General features: G+C 41.7%; 1 protein-coding gene across 1 annotated transcript in view; it reads left to right on the top strand.

The window, feature by feature from the left end:
• The first annotated feature begins 228 nt into the window (after positions 1-228).
• The window catches only part of CCN6 (cellular communication network factor 6), a 135,475-nt gene continuing 116,406 nt past the window's right edge, over positions 229-19,297 (top strand). Inside the window, 2 exon segments of the mRNA XM_061207209.1 lie at positions 229-348; positions 7,646-7,732. Coding sequence (XP_061063192.1) covers positions 229-348; positions 7,646-7,732 — 207 coding nt within the window.

Genomic DNA, 19,297 nt, shown 5'->3' with positions numbered 1-19,297 from the left:
CCATTCAGGTTAAGAAGTCAAAGTATACAACTCTGCAAGTATGGATATGCATGGATAAAATGAGCCATGGAATGCATGGATAAAATGAGCCATGATGTCTTATTGGTTTTGACTGGGGAGGCAGGGAACACTTCTCCGCCATTGGTAAGCTCTCATCCTCTCCAATTAATGGGTGTGCTAATTCCCAGTACACACTCAGTATAAATGAACTGTGCTTTGTGCCGGACAATGGAAGACCCATCGGAGCCTCTGGGCTTCACACAGCTGCAGGTCCCTGATTTAAACACCAATCCCTTTATTCAGGCCCTGTCTGCTGGCCAGTCGGCCAGCGTCTTACACTTCTCAGCAGTGATTTCCATGTAGCATCCTTGGAGGAGCTGGTGGAAGTCACTTTCCATAGTGATAATGATAGTCTTCCCCTCCCCTTTCATCTCCTTGCTCTTCAGTTATTTTGTATTAAAATAGCATTTACATTTAAAGAGGAGAGATGACCTTCTGTGTCTACCTCTGCTTCCTCGCTGCTACGGCAAGAGGGGGACTGACTCCCCCGAGGTACGCACCAAGGTTAACATTCCCAGAGTGTCAGTCCACAGGCATTTTTGTCATTTAACAAAGACTCTTCCATTCACCAGTGAAGAGGGTTCCTATCAAGGAGGCTTAGCACCAAATATGCCTCAGGTGTTGGGAAGGAATGCCTCTGGGTAGATGGTAGAAGGAAATCTCCCCTAATTCTTAATACAAGCCTAGTTCAGACCGATGACTCTTCTTTTTTTGTACAGTGCTGACCCTGGGAGATGCCTTAAGGATGACCAGAGTGAGGCCTTCCTGGCAAGAGTAAAGAAACTGATGTCCACAGAGGCCAAAGGAGTCGGTCAAGGAACACAATGTAGCAGCATAACCAGAAGTGTTGTCTATCTTCTGTACTTCCCTCCAGATTCACTGTCCAGCGCCCTCCACCCTGCTCTGGGCCCGGGAAGCTGACCCATCTAGGCTGTATCAATAGACACTCTTGCTCCTTGGCTTGGCTGATGGGAGATCTGGCAGGAGGTCAGAGGAGGTAGCTGGATGAAGTTAGGTTTTATTTCCTTCTCTCTCTCCCTGCAAGTTTGCCTCAAACCGACTGTGCCTCTCCCCTGGAGGCACAGCTTCTCTCAAGGTTGCCTGCAATGTTCTCAGGTTATAATCTCTGCCCGTGAACTCTGCTTCCTCAATTCCTCACACTCAACATGCAACTTTCTCCTTCTCCCGAGAGTTTCTTTGAACTGTGTGTATTTATTGTATTTTTATTCTCACTTCAGCATTTTCATGCACACTTCCAATTCCACATAACTTTCACTTCTCTTTCTTAAGCCCCATACCTAGATTGCAAATGCTCACCTGTTTATCCCCTGATTGCAAACTCCTTGAGAACAGGCAGGACCTCTGCATCATGAGGATTGGGACTGTGTCCGTCTTGTTCCTGGTAACTGGCACAGCCTGGCACGCAGTATGGATGTACATGAGTGAATCACTCTTTGATTCCCTGCACAAAAGACCAATACAAAGTAGGACAACAAAATACGTCTATTAAAGAATTGTTCTCTCAATGCCTTCAGCTCCATAAATGGGGAGATGTTCAGATACCACTTGATAGTTGTGTGATTTTGAGGAAATCACATCTCTGTAGCTTCCTCAACTCTACAGAGAGATAAGTGATATCCATTCCTGTGTTTTCCTCTTAGTGATGGCAAGAGAATTTAAATGGAATACTTGATGCGAATGGAATGCCTTGAGGTTCTTGGAAGAGAAAGAATCATTTTTCAGAAAAGATAGAATCTAATAAGAATTCTGTGTTGGAGAAGGGAAATGTTGCTTTGTCAAATTGTGTATTTTCCATTAAAGTAAGTAAGGGACCCTCTCCAGTGTCTGGCACAGATCAAGCACTTCATAAATGCCTGCTATAATCTTTAGTGATTATTCTGCAAAATTCTACTCTAACATTAAGCAATGAATTCAAGAATTTCTTTGTCATTAGATTATTAAAATGGAGTGTGATGTGCCTGTTCATGGTGTTATGTGCTAATTGTATCATTGTTATATTAATAAGAATTACATTAAAATAATTCATGTGGATATATAGGTATATTGGTGGGTGTGGTGTGATGGGGATGGGGTTTGTTGTAGAAGATGTAGCAATGGGATATAAAAGAAGGAAACATGTTGTGAAGTAACCCATTCAGGAAACTTGGCAACTTATTTGCATTCTGGGGTTTTTGAAATTACAAAAAAATTTTTTCTTGTTGCAAAAGCAGTATCTGTCTATTACAGTAGAATTTTTTAAAATACAGATAAATAAAGAATAAAAAGGGAAGTACTGTACCTAAAATCCCGTTATAGTGAACATCTATTGATTTCACCTTTCCCCTGGCTTCTTCCTCTGGGGCACTACAGTGTTCCCACTGCATGAGGATTTATTGCTGCAACTGCCAACTTGGCAGTTCAATTGTTCAGCCAAAGAGTAGGGGCATTTTAGAGACTTTAGATTAAAAACTATCAAATTAAACCTTTCTGGCGGTCCATTTCCTATCAAGGTATATTCAGATGACTCTAATACTATGAATCGATGGCTGTGTCTGTTTTATCATCATCCTCTCAGCATCCACCACAGTGGCTGGAGTAGTAAGCACTCATATTGGTTTAATGAATAATAAACATTTATTGAGTACTTACTATGTGCCAGAAACTGATATGTGTATCAATTAACTGTGACAACTATTATTTACAGAGAAGTTAAATAACTCACCTAAAGCCCTCCAGCTACTAAGTGCCAGAGCAGTGTTTGAATACGGCGTCTAGCTCCAGAGTCCGTGCTCTGAACCATGAAGCTCTTCCATTGTTCTTCAGTGACTGACCGAATGACTGATCCTATATATACCAACTGAAATGTAACTTCCTCAGGGATGATTTCCCTGTTTCCTCAGCCAGGCTAGATCTTTCTCTTCTGTGCTACTTAACACTCCATACTTCTCTTTTGTAGGACTTACCTTACTTGCAATTATTTTTTTAACATCTCCTTTCTCCACTGTAAGATCCATGAAAGCAGGAGCTGTGTGTATGTTCACAGCCTCATTTCTAGTACCTAGCACAAGATCTGGCTCTGTTCACATATTTACTGATTGACTGATTGACAGCTGAGCAAGAGAAGGTGGGGAGCAGCAAGAGGATGGATGCAGGTTACATCTGGCTTCTACTTTGCAGAATACAAATAGCAGGCTGATATGGAGTTAGAGGAACTAATGGTTCAATTGTAGTCAGCCTATTTTTCTGATTTCACAGAGTTCAGGGTGTATTTAACAGCCTTTTGAGATTGGCATGCTAATGTTAATTCCTATGCAAGGTAAAGAATGAATGAAAGACAATGGGAGGGGCCACAAGCCCCAGAGACTGATCAGGGAGGTGAACCTCTATCTTCATTATCTGCTGGGATTTAAGAAGCAATTTGCCAAGCAATAAGGGTTATTTGCCAGGCAAAAAAGATACAAAAAACAATGAATATGTAATAGTTATTAGCTTTTATGCACAAAAAACAGTATCAAGTATATAAAGCACAATTACTTACTGGAGTACAAGAAGGAAACCATAGTTGTGATGGGAATTACAAAAGTCTTTGACAGATCATTGCAATAAGATACCACCTCACACCAATTAGGATGATTACTATCAAAAAAACAAAATCACAAGTGTTGGTGAGGATGTGGAGAAATTTGGACACTTGTACACTGTTGTTAGGAATGTAAAATGGTGCAGCTGCTATGAAAAATGATATGGCAGTTCCTCAAAAATTAAACATAGAATTACCATATGATCCAGCAATTCCACTTCTGGGTATATACCCAAAAGAATTGAAAACAGGGACTCAATTACTATTTGTAGACCAGTGTTCCTAGCTGCGTTATTCCCAATAGCTAAAAGGTGGAAGTCACCCAAGTATCCATTGATGGATGAATGGATAAACAAAATGTGGTAAACACATACAATGGCATATTATTTAGCCTTTAAAAGGAAGGAAATCCTGACACATGCTACAACATAAATGAATCTTGAGGACATTATGCTAAGTGAAATAAGCCTGTCACAAAAGGACAAATACTGTATGATTTCACTCATGTGAGCCACCTAGAATAGTCACACTCACAGAGACAGAAAGCAGAATGGTGGTTGCCAGGGTCTGGGGGGGAGGGGAGAGTAGAGAATTATTGTTTAATGGGCACAGAATTTCAGTTTTTCAAGGTGAAGAATTCTCTGGATGGATGGATGAATGGTAGCACAGCAATGTGAATGTAGTAAATGCCACTGAACTCTACGCTTAAAAATGGATAAGATGGTAAATTTTGTTATGTGTGTTTTACTGCAATTAAAATTTTTGAAAAAGGTCTTTGACAGACACAGTTAGATTTTCTTTTAATTTTAGAGGATTTGAATAAATCAACAAGCATGTTAACTAGCCATATAGAAAACTTTGCATGGAAAATGGTATGCCCATACTTTCCCAATGTCCATGGACTGCTTAACAAATTTGATCACATGATAGACAACAAGCATCAATAAATTGCCCTACATATAAGTTACTCAGGCTGCATTTTATTTTATTTTTTTTGAAGAAGTGAAAAGAAATTGTGTTTATTTGTCCTTGTGATTTCTGAAACAAACTCTTTTTGGAGAGAATAAAATGATCCACCTAGCAATACTTAGAGTACTTAATCCCAGCAGTTGAATTAAATATCTTAATTCTATTTTTATCAGAATGTTGATTACTTGATAAAGAAGTAGACAAATTATTGTTAAAATTGAACATAAATTCAGCAGGAATATATATAGTATATTGCATTAAATGAAGTGATTAATATTAAATTAAATAAACAGATCAGAATGATTCAACTATCTAGTATACTGGGAACTCAGAAATAAACCAATGGGAAATGAGTGGAACCTTAGGCATATCAAAGAGTAAATTAAGACATAACAATAATTATATATAATAACTATATATATGGAATATATCTAATTATTGCATCACTTCCCCCTCCCCATTCTTTTACTTTTAGTTTTAAAAAACAGCTTTATTGAGATACAATTCACATACCATACAATTCACCTTTTTTTTTTTTTTAATTAATTAATTATTTATTTATTTATTTTTGGCTGTGTTGGGTCTTTGTTTCTGTGCGAGGGCTTTCTCTAGTTGCGGCGAGTGGGGGCCACTCTTCATCGCGGTGCACGGGCCTCTCACTGTTGCGGCCTCTCTTGTTGCGGAGCACAAGCTCCAGACACGCAGGCTCAGCAGTTGTGGCTCACGGGCCCAGTTGCTCCGCAGCATGTGGGATCTTCCCAGACCAGGGCTCGAACCAGTGTCCCCCGCATTGGCAGGCAGATTCCCAACCACTGCGCCACCAGGGAAGCCCTACAATTCACCTTTTTAAAGTGGTTTTTTAAATGTATTTATAAGGTCAAGAAACCATCATCACAATCTAATTTTAGAACAATTTTGTCCCCCGCAAAAAGAAACTTCACGCCCATTAGAAGTCACTCTCTATTCTTCCCTGTCTCCCTCAGGCTGAATTTTTAACCAACATGTAGAATCACTAGGAACTCATAATACATGAGATGATTTTTTTTTTGTTTCTCAAATTGGCAAAAAGCAAACCAAAACAAAATGACCACCCAGTATCAGTGAAGATATTTTCAATACCCCTCTGGTCATCTCACAGGATGGGACCAAGCCCTGGGCTGGTGGAACTGTCCTATGTCTGTCTTACCTAAGATAAGATGGTGCTCATTTTTCTTGCTGGGGGACCTATGGTTGGTACTCAGGGAGTAACTGGGGAGTTGAGGATAATAAAGAACAGGTGGGCAAAGGGAAGAGGTATAAGGAATAAGTCATTTCAGAAGAGCTTTGAAGACAAGAAGGAAAACAGTTTAAAGGAATGAGGGAAAAATTTCTAGGTAGTAAGAATGATGAATGTGAGGAACAGATTGGTGGTGAGAGCTGAAGTAAGTGAAACAAAGAAAGTCATTCCTACAAGCCTTGGATCTGTGATTCCATTTGAGGTTATCCTAACCACTGTGTTCAGTGTGACATATGAACTTTAATTAATACAAATTAATTTCATTTTGTGATTTTAGAGGGTTTGTATCATTTCTTCTGGAGAGGCTCTCTTTCATTTTAAGTAAAACACAGTTCCAGGCATAATTTGTTTTGGTCCTCTTTCCTCCACTGTATCCCAAGGTCTTTTTGCTTCTTTCCTATCTCTCTGATTCTCCCAGGGAACTCTGCACAAAGTGGGCACTTGATAAATGTGGCCAACTGTACATTTTTTTCCCCAAATGAGCCTAACAAGGCATATAATTCAATGATTTTTCTTACTTTGAAAAGTATGAAGTGCTACTATACAAAAGTGAAGCATTCATTTGTCACCATTACCATAAGGAAAAATATCTATCAGATATTTTCCTAAGGGCTTTTCTCCAAGAGCCTTGGAGAACCTCACCTCAAAGAGAACCATTGCTTTTGCCCAGGGATTCAGTTTTCTAGTCTTTAAAATCAGCAGGATGATGCCCCCCAAATCCTGGTTTTCTTGGAAGTGGCAAAAAGGGCATGAAAATACCCTAATAAAGCCAGAGGGTTTTTGCTTGGTTCTGGACTGCTTTCCACTGACCCCCTTTGTGGGGTACTGTCATAAACCCTTGGAGGGAAGTATAGGGGAGCATACAAATCCCCAAGGAAAAACATATAGCTCTCAGAAATGTACTCGTTAACTCAAACCAGTCCCAGTTCTATTTTGCATAGTGTGAACATTACAGGTTTTTAACCCCGGTGGAAAATACAAGGACAAAATATGAGCACATAAACCAGGCTCCTGCTTCTCTGAGGCTCTTCACCTCGTTGGGCTGGCTTGTCTGCCAGCTACGCATGGGACTCTCCTTGCTTCACTTCCTTATGTCCCCCTCCAACGGTTTCTCTTGTGATCCATGCCCATCTCCCAACAATCTTCCCCTCTCTCAGAACAGCCACTGATATCAGGTGCTGACCCCTCTTATATGTCCCCTGGTCATAGTTGATTGATTGTGGTGGACGCCTGACCCAAACTGGCCAATCAGAGTTTCTCTCCTGAGAATGTGAAGAGTGACACAGACAGAGACTAAAAGCTATGGGAGCTTGTAAAGCAATTATACTCCAATAAAGATGTTAAAAAAAAAAGTTATGGGAGCTGAGTCCCGGTGTGGCAGGCAGAATTTCAAATCCCCTCCCCCCAACCTATAATACGATGAGATGTTGAGCTATCACTCCCACAGTTGTTATGTTATGCGGCAGAGTTGACCTTAAGACGGGAGATTCTCCGGGTGAGCCTGATCTAATTATCTAGTTCTTTCAAAGCAGCAGAAGTCAGAGAGATTTGAAGAACGAGGGGAATATGACATCCCATTGCCGGCTTGAAGATGGAAGGGGCTATATGAGAAGAAAGTGCAGTGGTTTCTAGGAGCTGATGAGGTCTCCCAGCTGATAACCATTGAGGAAGTGGAAATCTCAATCCTATAATCACAAGAAAGTGGATTCAGCCAACAACCTGAGTGAGCTTAGAAGTAGATTCTCCCCTTAATCTTCCAGATAAGACCCCAGCGTGGCTGGCACCTTGACTTTGGCCTTCAGCAGAGGACCCAGTTGAGGCATGCCAGACTTCTGATCTACAGAACTGTGAGTTAAGAAATTTATGTTCCTTTAAGCCACTGCATTTGTGGTAATTTGTTATGGCAGCAATAGAAAATTAATGCACAGGGCACAGGGCCACGGCAATGCATTGTGAGGCGGCCGGGACCTCCTGCAGCTGAGGACCTCAGCACCACCTCGTTCCTTCCTTCCTTCACATTCTTCACTTGGTTCTATGAGCTATGCAGACATCTTCCAAACAATTTCCCTTTTTCTGCTTACGTCAGTAGATTTGGTTTTCTGTTGCTTATAACCAAGGAGCCTTAACAAAATGGGGTGTAGACTGGGGTGACCTGCAAAAACACTGTAATTCTGGTTCCTGAAAGTGTTGCTGTGTGAAAACTCATGAGAGATTAAATGAACTTTGGGAAGTCTCGGAACTTTAAATAAATTGAAGGTTATTGAAAAAATCTACTATTTTTGCTGAATATTTATAATTGCATTTTGAAGATATTATTTAGTTGAATGACAATATTGACTTTGGTCTACAGATATGCCTACTCACGTAAACCCAAACTACATTGTTCACTGATAGAAAGACTTTGCAATACGCTTGTTCATTTGGTTAGAGCACACATCCGAAAGCTCCCTGGAAGCCTGTAGATTTGTTTACACCAGGTAAAAAGCTAGGTGAAGCCAGGGCATGGTCTGCTGCTTCGGGCACTGGTGTCCTCCCCACCCCCACCCAGTTCCAGCTGGCTGCCCACAGCAGAGTACAGACCCCAGCAGGAACCATGCCAATGTGGCCTCTGGCCAGGCAGAGTGAGGGAGCAGAGTGACAGAGATGTCCAGGTGCAGACAGCTGGCTTGGCGGGGGAGAAGGGGATGATTGACACAGAGGAAGAGGGGCAGGCCATGGACACCATCCAGAGCCTGGGAATCTGCCCATGCATGGACTCCCAGTCTGCAGTGGCCTGTCACCCTCCATCCTTGACTGTATGGAGGAAGGCATGGACAGTAAGCTCCCTTTTCACTCTGCAGCTTGAGGGTGGGGCTGGGAGTGAAATAGGAGAAGGAGGGAAGAGAAAACAGCAGAGGGAAGATGCATGCCTGTAAAATTCACCCCATAATGAAGAAAGTCCCTCTTGGCTTTGCTTGCTTGGAAAGGAGAACAAGACTGAGGTCCACAAGATTTCTTTTCAGATGTTCCTGTAAATGCCACCAAGTAGTAGAATTTTTTTTTTTTTGTAATATCCTTGGTGCAGGAAACATGACTGAGTTAGTTACAGACAATGAAATACAGTCCTTTCTGGGTGGGGTCATTGGAAAAAGGAAGAGGATGAGGTCTAGGGGAGGGAGGAGAGACTGTGTTAAGCTGTGTGTAAGCAGGAACAAAGAGTAACTGGATCTTGGACATTCAAAGAAGGAGCAATTCTAAAAAGAAGTGTACACTCCAGTTTGGGGAGCATTCTCCTTTGGGCACAAGGACAGAAAACCTGGGTTGCTTATACAAGGTTTATTCTGCACCCACCCCATGCAGACTGGAGGTTGCAGGCTTAGCCTGGGTGCCTGGGGACAAGCCTAGCTGATGTCAAACTGCCAGCCAAGCCACATGCATAATTAGGTGGATTTGGATAGAAACCCAGCCAACTGAGCCTACTTGTCTGCCTTTCTACACTTGGGTTTTGCTTTATCTTTCCCCTCTAACCAGTTTCTTTAAAGCTTAGTGTGTCCATATATAGTATTTCTTCACAATAGGAAAGAAGTACTAAATTGGCTGGATTCCTAGCTGAAAGTCAATCTTGGTCTTCCACTGATAGGAAAATCTCTTATCAACCCTACTCCTTTCCCAAGAGAGCCTATAGATCAGGCATTTTGCCACTTTTCAGGTCTTTCCCCAGGCTGAAAGTAACTAGATAACCATCATTTTAAGGTAAAGGATATGTTCTCTGATGGACAGTCCAGGGGAATAAGATATTTGGGATTTTTTTTTTTTTCTTTTCTGCTTCTGTTCATCTACTTAACAGTGTTTCAGCAATTTACTCCTTTCACACCGGTTCCTTTGGCTGTAAACTGGAGACCCTAATTCCAGTCATTTCCCTCATAGTTCAAGACAGATTTAATGAATCTTTATGGACCATATAAACAAGTTTTTTACTGCGCCTCTCCCTCACTCCCATAACCACATACGCGTTTCCTGCGCCATTTGATAAAGCCTGAATGTACTCACTCTGGCTTTAGCCCTAGCATGTTTTGCTCCTTAAGGAAGAAAACAAGTTATTGTTCACCGCCGACTTGGGCTGTCTTTTGCTCTGTGGAGCCTTTGATCTTTCAGCTGCCCTTCCCTCTGCTGATCACAGCCTTCCCTTAACCATTTAAAAGGCTCAATGGGTCTTCTGACACGTGGTTCAACTCAGATTTCTCAGTGTGTTTTTAGATGGTGTCTCTGGGGACGTGTTTCTCTGACCCACTGAGTCAATGCTTTCATCAGCCCCAGGGCTCTGCCAGGGAGCACGGTTTCTCTCGCCTGCTCCAGCTCTTACTCGTTTAATTGAGAGCAATGACAGCATGTATTTAGGGAGAGGAGATCTCTTAGGATTTAAAAAATGGTGAGTACAAAATCTGTATTTTGGTATATAGTATTATAGAAAGATTTTCAGTTTTAAGGGCAATTAGTTTTGAGATTGCTTTACAGATGGGGAAGTTAAAAAGTCAGGGATGGATTGTTTCTGCTCTTTCTTGCTGAAAGAGGGGGCTTAAGGCAGGAATGTGTGAGATTCCAAATCTACTGCTATGCCCAGAAGGGGTCTCACTTCTCCCTGCCTCCTTCCTCTGCCTGAAATAGACATCAGTGGGGGTATGTTACCCTCATACGTGTGTGGAGCCAGTGAGAGTGTGGCATCACAACTGCCATGTTCCCAGGGCTGTGGATGGCTGGTGGGGAAGTGGGGAGGGAAGGATTCTCCCCCAGCACCCTCACCATGCCTGATCCATCACAGGCACTCAATACGTATTTATTGAATTAATTTGATTTAGAGCCAGAAAAAGTCCTCTCTTGTTTAGTGAGTCCAAGATGCCTAATCTGTGAAAAAGGGTTATTTCTTGCCCTAGCTCCTTCATGGAGTGGTTTTGAGGATAAATGTGAAGATGTCTGGACCATAAAACACACCACACGTTTATGGCATTTCTCTCGGATACAGCCCTTGTTGGGAAGGCCATGATATCACAATTAAAGACAGTTTGTAAACCCTTTCCTAAATGGCCTCAGCGCATGAGTGTAAATCTTGTCTCCCCTCTCACACACTCTTGAGATTGTCCTCTCACAACTGCGTTCCCTACCACAGGTGGTACCACAGTTAATGGGATTGGGTGAGAGTCAAATGCAAATCACGTTCTTCCCAAGTTGCCAGCTTTTGGCTTTTTGCATTACCTATTTCAAATGTTTTCTTCTGCTCTAGACATATGTTTGAAGGGCTATAGCATTATCTTTTATTGAATTAAATTTGTCCTTACTTAGGACATTTTCTTATGGAATTTAATTCATAAATTAATATATGTAATCTGATCAAAAGAGTTCATGGCACATAGAAAGTGCTATATAAAAGTTAGCTTCTGCTGTTATTGGTTGCTAACCTACTTAAATGTCTCCTCCTCAGAAAGGTCTTCTCTGATTACCCTATGTTAAAAGAGTATTGCCCACTCTCTCCTCTTTGCCCTGTTTTATTTCCACAATAGCACCTATCATTATAGTATTCAATAAATACGTTGTTGCTTATTATCTGACTCCTATACTAGAATGCAAGCTCCATGAGGGCAGATTTCAGATCTGTTTTGGTCACCTCTCTTCCTAATGCCTCATACATAGTAGGCCCTCAATAACCATTTACTGTCTGGACAACCATGCAGAATTTTCTTTTTCAGTTGGTCAGTGTTGTTCCCGGAGCTAGCTTGTACTGGCTTGTAAGAGCCAATTGCGTGCGTTTCTTCCCAACTCTGTGTTTGTCGACGTCATCATTTGTAGCCTGAAATCAGTCATGGTGGGGGAGTTTACACCATGGCAATTGGCAAATACTGTCAATCAACACCTGCTGCCCCTTTCCCTCCAGTCAGCTGTTCAACATTTACCAGCACACCACTGTTTCTAAAGAACCAAATCAACTACAGATCAGTTATATTGTTTAAAAGGCTGGTGCAGTGGATTAAAGATGGCTACAAATTCTTTGTCACTGCCCCTCACTAGGCAGTAGAGTCTATCCACTCCCTAGAATTTTGGCTGCCCTGTGACTGACCAATAGAGTACAACAGAAGTGACCCCGTACCAATTTCAGACCTACTCTTTAAGAGGGCTGACAACTTCTCTTTCCTTCTTCTTGGAACTCACTCTGCTGTGAGGAAATCCAAGAAGATTTGGGGAGAAGCCCACATAAGGGAGAATTGAGGTCACCAGCCAATAACCTCAGCTGAGTGGTCAATGTCAATTTGCCAGGCCTGTGAGTGAAACCATGGTAGGGGTAGACCCTACAGCTCCAGCTGGCTCCCCAGTGGTTGCCCTGTGGATCAGAGATTTCCACCACGAGCTGCCCAATCTGCCAAATAGGGAGCACATAAACAACTGTTGTGTATTAAGCCGCTAAATTCTGGGGTGGTTTGTTATACAGCAACAGACAACTGAAACAGCTGGGTAATAAACACTTTGAGAGTGTCTGGAAGTGGTCGGGATTTGGTGAGTTCTGATTGGCTGGATTCACTTGTGGTCTGCGCCTCAGTCAGTGGCGCACATTCACAAGAGTAACTTTGACAACAGATAGATGCTACATGTTTGTATTTCCCACAGTGAAAAATAAGTAGAGTCAGAGGATTGCTGTTGGATTGGATGTGAGGATGAGGGAAAGGGATCAGTTCGAGATGACTCCTCGGTTTTTGATCTGAGCAACTGGGTGGATGACAGTGCCATTAAAGGTGACTAGGAAGAGTCGTGAAAGAGCGGACTGTACAGGGGAGGGGGTGGGAGCATCAAGCATTTCCTGTTGGTCATGCTAAGTTTGAGATGCCAAATAAGTACTGAGAGATATGCATCTGAACCCCGGAGAAGAGTTGGCGCTGGAGATATAAACTGAGAGTCATCAGCTTGTAGGTGATATTTAAAGCCATAGATATCAGGTAGATAGAAGACAAAGAGATTAGAACTAAGCTCAGGAGATTTTGGGATTGAGCAGAAGAGAAGCAACAAGTGAAGTAAAGGGAACTAAGAATGGGTGGCCAGTAAGACAGGAGAAGAAACAGGATAGTGTAGTATCCTAGAAGCAGTGAAAACATGCTTTAAGAAGGAAGGACATGATGGATGTGGTAAAATGCTCCTGAGAGGTGGAATAAGACTGAAGACAGAGAATCGTCCATTGGGTTTAGCCAAATGGAGGTCGCTGGCAACCTTAATAAGATTTGTTTCAGTGCTGTGGTGAGGGTGAAATACTGATAAGATGCATTACAGACAGAATGAGAGGTGAAGAAATGGAGACATCATGTAGGGACAACTTTTGAGTTTGCTGTGAGCAGGAGCAGAGAAATAGTGTGGGAGCTGGAAAAGGATGCAGTTAAGGGTGGGGCACGTATAAGAGGAAGTGTGCAGACTTTGGGAATGAGAAGAGAAAATGGTGATTCATAAGAGGAGGTATAATTTGGGGGAAGAAGGTTGTAAGCAGGTGAGAAGTGATGGGAATGATGAGACTCAGTGCTCAAGTGGAGGGTTGGTCTGAGAATATGGACAGTTCATCTATTTTATATTAGTAAATATGTAATATGTATACTGTCTGCAGATGCAGATAGGTTGTTAGATTTATTAGCGGAATGATGAAGTGATTCTCATCAAATTTGGTCTATTCGATCGGTGAAATAAAAGTTCAGGTCATCACCAGAGGGTGAGGAGAGGAGGATGGTGTTAGTGATTTGAGAAAATGTGACAGAGTTGCCCTTAGACAGTGAGAAGGTCAACTCCCTAGAGACATCTTTTAGGATTATATTATCAGTGTGAACAAGCCTAACCCCTACTTGAAAGTTTTTGTCATAAAGTTAGACCATTTTGAAAGATGATGTGTTTTTCTTAGCTACACTCAGCAGGAAGTAGAGTGTTTAACGTGGTTGGAACTTTGTCAGACAATAAAATGAACAGGGCAAGCAACAAAGGAGGTATGGGTATGGATATAGATATAGGGGTGTGTGTTTGTGTAAAATCGTGTATCATGGGATCAAAACTTGGTCAACAGTAAGGACAAAGGTAAAGACATGGACGGGGGCAGAAATGTGGGCAGGGGGAGAAAGAGCAGAGCAATGATGGGTCCAATGAATCAGGAGTCCCAGTGGGGCGTAAGACTTGTTGCGGGGAGGACACTAGAATGAGTGAGCTGGAAGGACAAGCAGTACTCAGAGAGTGGAGGCTTTAACTTGAGATATTAGAGGTGGTGCCCTCACTGGTGGTGATGAGGACTGAGATATAACCATGGTAGTAGGTGGCTAAGGTAGGGTGGGAAAATGTTTTCAGAAGTGAAGAGAGGAAGAACCTGCAAAGCCAGGACGGTGGTAGACTGTCCTCATAGAGGTTGAGGTTTCCAGGAATGATGACAGAAGGGTTGGTAGAAAGGAAGACAGTTGAGCCACATGTTAAAAATCAATAAATGAAGGGTAGTGACCTGGGAGTCAGTGGTTGAGAGCATCGAGGCTGGGGGGTCATGGGTGCTATAGTCTGATGACATGTTCTTCAGAAAGAACTGAGATTTTTAATAGGGAAGATAGCAGACATGCTGTGGAGGCAGCGATGGAGGACCAGCTTGAGGTTCTGTGTGAGAGGATGGAGGAACAACAGTCTCCACTTGCAAGAGCTACACAGGAAGCTTCATGCTCATTCCTACTAGACTCAGTGCTCCCCTTTTAGAGAAAGACAAATACTGTATGATGTCACTTATATGTTGAATCTAAAATATGACACAAATGAACCTATCTATGAAACAGAAACAGAATCACAGACATAGAGAACAGACTGGTGGTTGCCAAGGGGGAGGAGGCCGAGGGAGGGATGGAGTGGGAGGTTGGGGTGAGCAGATGTAAGCTATTATATACAGGATGGATAAACAACAAGGTCCTGCTGTATAGCACAGGGAACTATATTCAATAACCTATGAGAAACCATAATGGAGAAGAATATTAAAAAAGAATGTATATACATGTATGACTGAATCACTTTGTTGTACAGCAGAAATTAACACAACATTGTAAATCAACTATACTTCAATAAAAAAAAATATTGATTAAAACAAATGTTCCCCTTTTATAACAGATATTCTGTAACTCCCTAGCTGTAACATAATACAAAGATAAAAAGGAAAGTAACTTAACAATAAGATAATTTCATTTTGACATGTAAAAGTGTTTGGTCATGGCTCCGCTAAAAGGCCTAATGAAGTTGTTCACTATTTGGACCCATTAAGGGAACACTGTGAACACGACTGTGGTACAGGCAGACCGTAAGAGGTGTGTTGCCTTCCCGGATGCGATTTTCCAAAATGTTGCCCAACTCTTCGAAGGTGCACAAAACAAAGCATAGTGTTCCCCCAGTTTAACATGGAAGTTTTATTTCTGCAAAATTCAACGTATATTACCACTGTATGAAAAATACTTGGGGTTTCTATATAGAATAGAGTTAAATTCTAGCTTCAGATGATTATAAACGGTTTCCTAAGTTACGTGCTCATCTGGCAGGATACAGAGCAATTCCTCCTTGTGAGGGACTGTTGTGCTCACTGCAGCAAATCCTACCCCCTGGCAGAAGCAGCATCCAGTCATTTTGGCAACTATCATTTCCAGTTGCTAAAATGCTTTCTAACCGCTGAGTTAGGATGACAAGGTAAGGCTCAGAGATGAAGCTGGGGACACAGGGGGCTTGCTGATCACACCTCATGGGTTCCAGAGGACAGACTGCAGGGCTTTGGGGGTGGGGATAGAAGGCTCAGTGAGACGAGGGGACTTTCAGAGCTCTGGGGATAAGAGCCCAGGCGGCAGGAGGCTGGGCTCCCCGTGCTGATGGACATGAACAGAGCTGACAGGAGCTACATCCGGTGGTCTCTCAGTGGAAGCTGGGAAATCAGGTTAAATTACAGCTTCCTCCTCAGATTGGCCCGGCAGGCAGAGTGCTGTGCAGAGGGGCTGTGCTGAGCCTGGGGCACAGGCCCCTCAAGGGAGAGTTTTTTTCCACATTTCCTCTCAGTCTTCATAGTTGTCAGCTTAATGACTGCATAACGTTCTGAGGTGCTGGTATACCATGAATTATTAAACCATTACCCTGAAGTTGCAAAATTAGGTTGTTTCCTTTTTTTTGCTATTTAGAATTTGTTGCAGAGATTGTTGTCAGGTGTATTTCTTTTTGCTTCAGTTTATTTTCTGTATTTGCTTTTTTATTGAAGTACAGTTGATTTACGATATTTTTGCTTCAGTTTAAATACCTCCTGAAAATAAACCTCTAGTAGTCCATGGGCCCATACACCTTTCTAATATTTTTCATGCTGCCATCTGCTACCCAGAAAGAGCTTTTTAAAACCAATTTGTGAGCATATTGGTTTCACTGCAATCTCATCAAAATTAAGTGTCATTTAATCTTTTTCTTCTTACGTTAGTGGTTATAACATGAAAACTCAAGATTGCTTTTAATTTAGGTTTTTTGATTATCAGCAAAAAGGATATTTCTGTGTTTGTTTACTGTTTGTAATTCTCTATGTGAATTGTTCATGACCTTTGTGCATTTCCTTTGTAAGATCCCAATGTTTTTGTTCTAAATTTGAATGAGCTCTTCATAGAACACATGGGTGATACACACACACTGTCTTCATTACTGATACAAAATTCTACTCTCTATATTCCTCCTGTACCCTCTCCCACCAGTCTGCTTTCCTTTTTGACAGTCTGCTTTTGAAGAAAAGCTAGGCAGTATTCAGTTTATTATTAATAAGTTGTGTTCCTAAAACAGAGGTTCTCAACTTTGGTTGTACAGGGGAATCACCAGGAGAGCTTTAAAATCTACTGATGCCTGGGTTTCACTTCTGATTTAATTGGCCTGGGCACTGGGGTTTTAAAAATCTCCCCAGGTAATTCTAATATGCAGCCAAGGTTGAGAGTCATGATACTAAAATTCGTGAATTGTTTGTTGGGTTAAAATGAAGTGGGAGGAGGTGGTGTGTGGATGAAGGGGTGAGCATGAGCCTGCAGGGGTGGTGATGGCATAAGTTACTGTTGAGGGGAGAGTTGGGGGTGGGAGTCCAGGATGCCCACTGGCATAAATAAGTCTGGGCATATTTCTTGGTCCTAGTAAATGCCTGCTTTTTTCTGACTTCATCCAGAACAAGGCTGCCCACTTCTTCTGATTTCCTAACACTGTCCCTTCTTACCTAGTCCTTTCCTCTAAGACCCACTGTGGGACAGAGCCTACTCAATCTTGTAACTTCATTCCCATATGCCCAACTGTGAAGCAGTTGTGTGGCTTTTTAGAAGAGAATTTGAGAGTAAAAGGCTCTCTCTGAGGATTTTCCATGGTTCTCTCCAATCCCTTTTTTCTCTTTTTGATTTGCATTTTGGAGTCAGGGAGACAACATATGTGTCCTGAATGTCTTCAGTTTTCACTAGCTTTGGATAACAATGAGATTGCCTTAACCATAAAAGCCTACCTTTTGCTGGTTTGATGCTCTCACTGACAGATAAGGACCTCAGCTTCCCAGGTGAATCTCCCCCCCAGTTATTTTTAGGAATCCCCAGGATGTGTCTCCTGTGTGCTTATAAGTCCACTCACATTCTTCTACTTTAGCCTTCTCACTGATATCAACCCCTGCAAACTCATCTGAGGATGGAACTTCTCTGTCAGGAGGACCTCTGCAGCCTTGGGTGCTACATAAGACCATCATATAAGCATCCATATTTCAGAATAAAGCCTGACCTAGGTACTACTGGGTTCCAGTGTGTGAGCTCTGGAATGAGGCATAGGACAGACGTCCAGAGAAGGTGATGAGGAAATGGAACCAAGGGAATTCCCTGGTGGTCCAGTGGTTAGGACTCCGCACTTTCACTGCAGGGGTGCAGGTTCGATCCCCGGTCAGGAAACTAAGATCCTGCATGCCTGGGACCAGGCTGGGACCCTGGTCAACAAGGCGGATGCTGGGGTGAGGGGGCCTCCCAGCTCCCATCATATTCCCCAAAACCGCACCCTAGCTTACAATGGGGCAGTGGCAATTGCTGAGACCAACAGAAGATGACGGGGAAGGAAAGTGGTGGAGAAGGAAAGCTATTGTCCCCACTGCTACCTCCAAGGGTCTTAGACTGCCTTAGGAAACAAAGTTCCTGGAGGGCAGACACTCTGTCTTGTTTACTGTGTATATACACTGTTTCACATAGTCTCCAAGGTAGGTGCACAGTAAATAATTGTTGAATAAATCCACTGAGTCGGAGGATTTCCCAAGTCCTACTCCACTGCTTATATGTTGGATTTTCTTGCCAGTTGAATTACCACCGAAGCCTTCTTTCAGGGTTTTAAAAATGATTGAATTTCCCTCCAAAGTTGTATCAGGGGAAATAAAAGCACAGTTCCACCACCTAAACATTGATCTGATCATTTACTACTTGCATCAATCGGTAACATTCTGTTTGCCTGTCTGTGGAAGACGGGTAATTCCGGCCATTTTCACCATGTGAAAAATAAGAATTGTTTGGAAATAAAAACCAGAATTAACTGAAGCACACCTAATTTACTAGCCTGAATTAATCAAACACTATTTGCTGTCTCTCACCTTTTGACTTGGATGACAAATAGACAGATAGCAAGTAAACATTAGATGGGTTTGTATATTAAATGTATACTTTAACTTTTCTGGAACAACTTCTAGAGGCTACTTTGGAATAAATAAAGGGTGTAAAATACCTTTGAGAGTTTTTAATAACAGTAATATTATAAGAATCTGAATCATTAAACTGTATTTTGCATATTTAACTAATGTATATTGTACATATTTAAGACAATTTTAATAATAAAAATAAAACAAAAAGACCATTTTTGGCTTAACCATTATTAGCCAAAAAATGTAACCACCCAACATACTTTATTCTCTGCTTCTCCTAGGAAGTTTAGATTTTATCATAAAGATTACACGCATATAAACCATCAGTGTCAAAAGTTTTATCTTCCAGGATTTGCCAGAGCACACACCTATTATTGAGATTATTGAATGTATTTTAAATAAGAGGTTTTATAATTGAAAGTAAACAACTTGGAATATTTAGGGATGGAAAACTTTTAAGCAAGTAGTTTTTTGTGATTTTTAAAAATTGAATGATCCTGTGATGTCTGAGAAGTTGCTGCAGTTACTGTGGATTTAGAGTTCTATTTCTTAGAGGGATTTGCACACTCCCATTAAAAGAAACCAGAAAATCTTGATAGTTCAAAATTTAAAATGTTTTTAAAAGCCTAAAAGGGTTAAAAATATTGTAAAAAGTGATCAGGCCAATCTTAGTGAAGGCAAACAATCTGAGAGGAAAACTATTTTTGCCCTTAAGTTATTTGCCAAAAACTGCTGAACCCAGCAAACT

Source organism: Eubalaena glacialis, chromosome 12 (genome assembly GCF_028564815.1).
Source record: "Eubalaena glacialis isolate mEubGla1 chromosome 12, mEubGla1.1.hap2.+ XY, whole genome shotgun sequence".
Lineage (NCBI taxonomy): Eukaryota > Metazoa > Chordata > Mammalia > Artiodactyla > Balaenidae > Eubalaena > Eubalaena glacialis.
Note: the sequence above shows the minus strand (reverse complement) of the source record. Positions and strands in the feature narration are given on the sequence as shown.